The 7181-nt window shown below is 37.3% G+C and overlaps 2 protein-coding genes across 2 annotated transcripts in view; both read right to left on the bottom strand.

Moving 5' to 3' along the window:
* Positions 1 to 95: 95 nt before the first annotated feature.
* On the bottom strand, positions 96 to 4723 carry med19a (mediator complex subunit 19a). The gene is made up of 6 exons (XM_063486672.1): positions 4369 to 4723; positions 3867 to 3989; positions 2313 to 2446; positions 2059 to 2155; positions 1878 to 1972; positions 96 to 437 (listed from the first exon to the last, which is right to left on the bottom strand). Exons 1-6 carry the CDS (start codon positions 4586 to 4588, stop codon positions 372 to 374), a joined length of 735 nt encoding a protein of 244 aa, XP_063342742.1. The 5' UTR covers positions 4589 to 4723; the 3' UTR covers positions 96 to 371.
* Positions 4724 to 4835: 112 nt separating this feature from the next.
* Positions 4836 to 7181, bottom strand: part of si:dkey-6i22.5 (polyamine-modulated factor 1) — a 2937-nt gene continuing 591 nt past the window's right edge. The window contains exons 2-5 of the mRNA XM_063486682.1: positions 6513 to 6618; positions 6030 to 6130; positions 5489 to 5684; positions 4836 to 4960 (exon numbers count right to left, since the gene is read on the bottom strand). Coding sequence (XP_063342752.1) covers positions 4895 to 4960; positions 5489 to 5684; positions 6030 to 6130; positions 6513 to 6618 — 469 coding nt within the window. The 3' untranslated portion in view covers positions 4836 to 4894. The remainder of the gene's footprint in view (positions 4961 to 5488; positions 5685 to 6029; positions 6131 to 6512; positions 6619 to 7181) is intronic.

A 7181-nucleotide genomic window follows, 5' to 3' on the forward strand; every position in this document is an offset into this window, starting at 1 on the left:
GCCAAGACGTTGCCAGAGTGGTCATTATTTTAAACCTGATCGTAATCTAAGACAAACCAAGACACAAGATAGTAACCAAAGTTTATTTAATTTTGGCATTACGGTCAAAAGATATTACAACATTATTAAAGAGACACACACACACACACACACACACGTTGTCATCCACAACACCACACAGCTTATCTGCCTTTTACACTGTACTGAAATCAATCTTTCCATCACATCCTGTCACAGCTCACTCTCTCACACACCATACATTTATTTCTCTCTTTAAACATACTCTTAATAATACAATTACTTGTAAAATACACACACATCCTCTTACAAAAGTCACGCATTCAAACACAGGCATGCACACAGTGGGCTGTCTATCTGAGGCTGTTGCTGTTGGGTTGTGATCCAGCGAGGCCGGGGTGGTCTGGACTGTGGCGGTTCTGTGGGGGGGGCAGAAACAGAGTTGTCACACTTACAGGATGAATACAGGTGTGGTCTTCACTGCTGCTGAGTGACATGAAGCAGGAGTTTAGAGAGGCTACATCTGCAGTGGGCTCCCAGGTGGTTTTAAAATTATTGAGTTTCGCACACACAATTAAAGACCTTGTTTAGAGATTTGGTGTCTCAGAAAAGACTAAAACTGTGGAGAAAATATGGATCTGGTTTTTGCAGAATATTGCTTAATGTTAACTGTTTTAGCAGGTTAAAGCAGAGGAGATTAAGAACTTTTCAATGCTTTATTGCAAAAAAGCTTAATTATTTTGATCAGGGATTACTCACAATGCTTGATGAAATCTAATAAACAAAAATCAGCAGTAGAAGTCATGGTTATCTTTTTTAGTTAACCTAAGAAAATTTCCACATGCACAATTTTTAAGAGAACTCAAGAGAATCAGCTGTGTAGCCTTAACAAAATCCCTTATCGGTGAGGCTAACTGGAGAGAAAATAACTTGCTAGGAAGGAATAAAGACCAAAATCTGAAGGAGTGGAAAAAAAAGGTCATGTGGTCTGATGAGCCGAAATTTAATCTGTTCCAGAGTGATGGGCACATCTTACAGGTGTAAGAAGAGAGCCAGATGAAGTGATGCATAAATCACGCCTGGTGCTTAATGTACAATCCTGTGGGGACAGTGTTATGATCTGGGGTTGGTTCAGTTAGTCAGGTTGACAAATGTTATGTAGCAACTTTAAGTTTCTAAAAAGAAAAAAAAAGGATGTCAGCCAAAAACCTGGATATACTTAATGACCGGATTTTCCACCAATTAATTTTTTGATGGGAGGCTCTTATTCCAAGGTGAAAATGCCAGGATTCAATGGGCTCAAACTGTGTATGAGAAATCGTTTCTACACTTGGATTGGCCACCACTGCATTGGTGAAAAGCCTGCGCAACTCTGGAAGTAGATAAATTTAGTCATTAAAGCTCCAGTTAAATAAAATGTTAAAATAGTGCGATTTCAATTTTTTCTTTTGGTTGATCAGTGTACATACAGGTATCATCATGGTCATGTAGTTAAAGCATTCAGATTCCTCAACTTTTTGCACATTTGGTGTTTTCCACTGAATTAAGATCAAATGATACATTTACAAACATGTAACGGTTTACATATTTGCCTAAAAAGTGAAAGATCCTCACTTTTGATAAGAGACACAAATCCCTTTGTTTTTGTGTGAGGAAGGGTTTTTGGTTAAAAAAATAAATAAATAAATCTGCCGACTCAAATACGAGGAGCTATTTGAAGTGTCAATCCCTTGTGAATAAGAGATCAGACAAAAGTAGCCTTTTAAAAAAAAAAATACAGAAATTAAAATAAACCTGAAGTGACTATAATAATGAGATCGGTCTAACTAGTTCAGGTAAAGTTTGACAAATGGTCTTACCTTCTTCTTTTTCTTGTCTTTCTTCTTTTTCTTGCGATCGGGATCATCATCTCTCTTTTTCTTCTTTTTCTTGGGATCAGAGTCTGACGGCGTTTCTGTAACATCAAAATAAGACAGGTTATTGAAATGATAATATTTGTACCTCTTTGCAGACATGCATGTGGATAGATTTATATCATACCTTGTGGTAATGGATCCTGCGGTCGATGGTGTTTGTGCTTGTGCTTGCTCTTCTTCTTTGGAGGCTGTATGTGCATCAGTCTGTACTGTTCTGGGAGCTGCAAAGATGTGATGAAAAATTAGGTGCGTACTTAATATGCAAATATGAGAATTAAGATCATTTAAATGTCAGTTAAATTTGAATAATCAGTGTCAGTCAGGACGCTGAAAATGTCTGCGTGAACTTTATACTGCATTGTATTGTGTAGTATGTACCGGTCCTGTGTGTAGTCTGAAGCCTGTTAGCAGAGCGCCCGTCAGTGGGCTGAAGGAGTTTCCACACACTGGAGGCTTATCAATCAGAGAGCGTAATGAGCTGCCGTCCTGTGTGCCCGGACAGTCAATCATACCTGCAGAGAAGCAGAAAAGGTCAAAACATAAGTGCTCAGCTGTGTTCACAGGTAAATTTAATTAAATATTCAAATCAAAAGAGAAAGAAACAAATAAACTGCTGCAACTTTTTTCCCCTACTGGGTCCCCACTCTTTGTTGTGATCAGTTCTTTTTTCACATGCATCCCTCTAGTTTTTCCACTTTTTTGTAGATTCACTCCATTCTGATAGTTTCAACAATATCCCTCCAGGAATTTGCTGACATTTGCGAGTCCTTATACTGATGTTATGATTATCATTCCTTATATTGATATGATTATTCTCTCACTGATAAATTGTGCAGCAGAAAAGTAGCTGGAAATGCACAGGACGAATCACAATAGTTTCAGAATCACAATAGTTTCGGACTGCTTCAACCTGACGTGTAGTTAAATTTCTATGGGAGGTGCATGTCAGGTTATGTCATAACGTTTTAAAAGAAGTTTGCAGTTATGATGTAGCTACGCATAAAATTCCCACTGAAGCATAAATCCCCACTAAAATGTTACACCTGTATTAACTAGTTGTGGATCATGGTTTAACAGCTCCATTATCAGAGTACTCATAAAGATCCAAAACAAGAGACGTGATTGGAGTATTACATTCATCTTTACTATCACATCACATTGTTTATGTCCTGTGCCGTAGCAGAAGAAATGGCTGAAGATAAACTACAAAGTGTTTTTCCAATCTGAGTTTATTTTGCAGCCAGTTTCATAACAAAAGGTGGCCTGTATAGTACGCTTAAAACTAGATAACCAAAACACACAATAATATAATTGGGATCTTAAGCCCCATGAATGACGCCTACACTTATTTCAGAACTAATTTGGCTTTATTAAATGACCCAAAATGACAAACAATTAACATATCAGAACTTGTGAAACAGGCTGGTGTGGAGGATAGACTACTTGTATAACTGACACTGACACTTTGCGTGGACCAAAAAATGTGCATGGGAAACAGATGTGAGGCATGTATTTTATTTACAGCATGTCAATAAGATGTGAACTCCCTCCTATAGGTTGTATTGTCCTAGCTCTATCTACCATCTCCATTTTCCCCTCACCAGTCTAACCACCCCAGCTGGAGCATGGTTCTCCTGGAGGTTTCTTCCACTTAAAAGGGAGCTATCCTTTCCCACTTTCTCCAAGTGGTTGCTCATACGAACAAGTTCTTATAACTCTCAGTTGTCAACGTGTCCTTTAGTAAAACTCAGTTTAAAGACTTTTTCTCAGTCAGCGGTATCCAACGGACAGTGAGAACCCAGGTTTTAAAATATTTTAGAATATTACATTTTACAGCTATCAAAGCAAAGCTTACCGCTACTGTCCAACACTGAACATTATAAGATTGATACTAAACAGTTATCTGACCACATCTGTGACTGTAGCACCCACCTGGTAACTCTGGCAGAAAGTTGCTGAGCTTCTCCTTCACCTTCTTCCCGCAGAACTTATTGTAAGCGTGCTCCAGGTTGTAGTGCGTGATGAGGTTGGTGTTTCCCGTTAACTCGTTCCCCACTAAGCACACACACACACACACCAAATTCATATCATTTGTAACCAATCTGTACATAAATGTTTGTGAAAAAGGGAACCTGGGCTACTTCAGGGATGCTCAATCCCATAATAACCGTAGTTACACAACATATTTTTAAGCCACAAAAAGGTGTTAAATCTATAGCATTTGTGTTACACACTGAATATAACGCTTCACTGAAAAACACATTGCTACTAACTACAATCAGCTAACTCAGTGTTAGCCCACAACCAGCTAGTCAGCCTACGTGAGCTAGTATTGTTTACAAACTATTTAAGCAGCTTTAGATTTCAGCTGAAGTTTTAAATAAAGGACAAATTAAACACAAAGCACCCAACAGTTACAAGAATTCATCAGTACCAGGCAGCTCCCGCAGTAAATAGAAAGGTTCATTCATAGCTCCAGGCTTCCGTAGAGCAGGCCCTTCATCCCCGAGCTGCGGTGGTATCTGACCCGCCATGGCAACTTGATTTTGCGCCATAGGCGGTGGAGGCTTCCCCGGTCCAAAACCCAGAGACGAAGAACCAGGTGGTCCCTGAGCTTCATTTGACCCGAAAAGAGTTGAAAACATTTCCGTCATATCTATCTTGAATAATACATTTATATGGAAAGAAAATACCAGGCTCTTCAAGCTTATGGCCTGCTATCTGCGAGGAAGCTGTTCTCCGAGAATTCGAGTGTCAAGTCCTCCGCTCCTCACTTCTTTTCATGGCCACTTACCGTAATGCAGGCAACAAACACGTACTGTACCGTAACTGTCGGTGTATACAGGACTATAATCACTAACAATTTCCAAAACGTCGTGTTTATTTTTAAACAAACAGGCACAGTAAACAAACTCATTATGTACAATTAAGTTAGTGGACATATTGTGTAATTTGGAAGATCACACATCAAAAACATCAGAGGGGCAAAGAGATGACGCCAGCCTTTCAAACTCTGTCACTGATGCCTAAAAATGAGAGATAAGAACACACATAACAAAACTATTAGCACTCAATTTATTTATGTTACAAGTAGAAATGTTCTATAACAAGTTAACAAATAAAACCATTAAAGCTACACTGAGACTAAATATACTGAACATCCTCATTAGGAACGATAGAAACATAGAATACAATAGAATAGCTACTTTATTGTTATTCAGAACATCAGTTAGTGCGCATTAGAATGCATTTTCAGTGCATTGACTCGCTTTTAATAAAATATAACAAATAAATCTTAAAATATAATACAAAAAGGACCTAAGATGTATACACACACAAATGTAAGAATATGAGAAAAAATGTCTATATACATGTAACAGCTAAAAAAGACTGTATGTGATCATCAAAATAAATGTATTGTACAAAGAATATTTTGTATATAAAATCGGAATGACACAGTTTATACTTGCATACATGCTGAATATGGTTTCTCATGGATCTTATTAGGGACAAGTCATATCTATTCTGCCAATTATCTACTCTTTCTCTCTCACCTTCCACTCATCAACAGCAGCAGAAATTCGGTGTTCAGTCTGACTGATGCTCTCTCTTCCACCCTGAACCTTCTCTGCTAGAGCAGCATTCTCTGCTTGAATCTTTTTCAGCTCTCGTCGCATGTAGGCCTCCTGCTTTTGATAGTAAGGCATCAAAAAGCTGCAAAAGTCCTGCTCAGGGATCCCGCTTGGTCGCCTAAGACAACATTTGAGATGATGAGGGATTAAAATGCTTTGATTGTTAAAAAGATGAAACAACACAGTGGTGATATGCAGTGTAGTAAAGAAAGGCAATATAACTATAATACAAGATGCAAAGTTACCCTTTCAATCTGATCCACTGACTAAATGAAATTCTTAAATATACAGTTAGTACATTTAATGAAAACATATTTCCACTTAGTTACTTTATCACTATTTAATTAAATAAAAAATAAGAAAAGAGAGAATTTCAGCAGTTTGATAAGAAAATGCACAAAGCATATATAATTAAATGCTCAAGATTTCAGAAGTTGAAGTGTTTTCAAAGCGGTTTACTGACCATGCAGGGTCTGGACTGTCCTTGGTGGCTCTCTCTAGTTTGTCCAGCTCATTCAGTTTTAACTCTAGCTGGCCTTCTTCAATCAGTCTGTTGATATCTTCCTTCATGAGCAGGGAAACACAAACTTTTATGTAAACAAGTGAAAATAAAGACCAGTAGTAGATCAGTGAATATGGCATACAATGAGTATTTTGATAGCTATACAAATGTTGGTTTTGCCCAGGAAAGTTATTTGGTTTGTCCTCTTGAATGAAAAAATGCTAAACATTTACTTTGATGCAGAATTTGTAATACTCATTTTACTGCTATCAGCAAGGAAATTGACAATAAATGTCATAAATGTAATAAATGTCATATATACAATGTATAAAAAAAGGTGTACCACGCATACAGCCTAAGCAATACACAATACAAAGGAGGCAGAAGTCCTCCCATTTGTTTGTTTTTTTTAAATACAGGGTTTTAATGTAATATGCTACAGACCTGTATGGTGCTCCGCAGCTCCTCTATGAACTGCTTGTGAATGCTCTCCATCCTCTGAGGGTTCTTACGGTACAGTGGACGAAACATGCTGGCGAATCTGTTAAAACTGTGAGAGAACAGTGTGAACAAAGTGAAGTAAACTATGACCTTTCCTGAAAATGATAGCTAAGGAATAAGTAGATCATTAACATTATAAGACACTACTGCTTGTGTTATGTTAAAAGTACGTTTGGATAGGCCTTCTTTTTTGGAGGACAGGAGGGCAGTGGAATTGTTTGGTTTTCATCTGTAAGTAAAATAATATATATATAAAAAAATGAAACAGCCCAACCTTCAACCCTTATTTTTATTTATTTATTTTTAAAAAAAGAAGAAAAAAAACTAATAACCCTATGATTTTACACAATTCCCAACAAGCTTCCCTCTGTTTTTCCCCCAGAAACGACAACAGACTACACGAACTGCAAGTAAGCAGTTCATCGAATGTTTTTTTAAAGCTGAGGTTCATTAAATATGAAGCTTTTAGAACACTTCTTGACACTAAAACACTATATATAGTAATCAGAAACTCTCACTTTATACCAAAATACCTCCACTTAGTTGTTAGTTTTACTTTTTAAGTCCCTTATTGTATTACTTTTTTAAATTAATCTCGCTATTCCAGGGTTT

This window comes from Pelmatolapia mariae, linkage group LG2 (assembly GCF_036321145.2).
Source record: "Pelmatolapia mariae isolate MD_Pm_ZW linkage group LG2, Pm_UMD_F_2, whole genome shotgun sequence".
Classification (NCBI taxonomy): Eukaryota; Metazoa; Chordata; class Actinopteri; order Cichliformes; family Cichlidae; genus Pelmatolapia; species Pelmatolapia mariae.

What these genes read in the sequence shown, in the direction of transcription:
- med19a (XM_063486672.1), bottom strand. Translation starts at nt 4,588, where the DNA reads ATGACGGAAATGTTTTCAACTCTTTTCGGGTCAAATGAAGCTCAGGGA. An exon ending in TCAGACTACACACAGGACCG is followed by an intron (nt 2,156 to 2,312) that starts GTACATACTACA and finishes ACATCTTTGCAG; the next exon opens with CTCCCAGAACAGTACAGACT. An exon ending in AAGACAAGAAAAAGAAGAAG is followed by an intron (nt 438 to 1,877) that starts GTAAGACCATTT and finishes CCCCCCCCACAG; the next exon opens with AACCGCCACAGTCCAGACCA.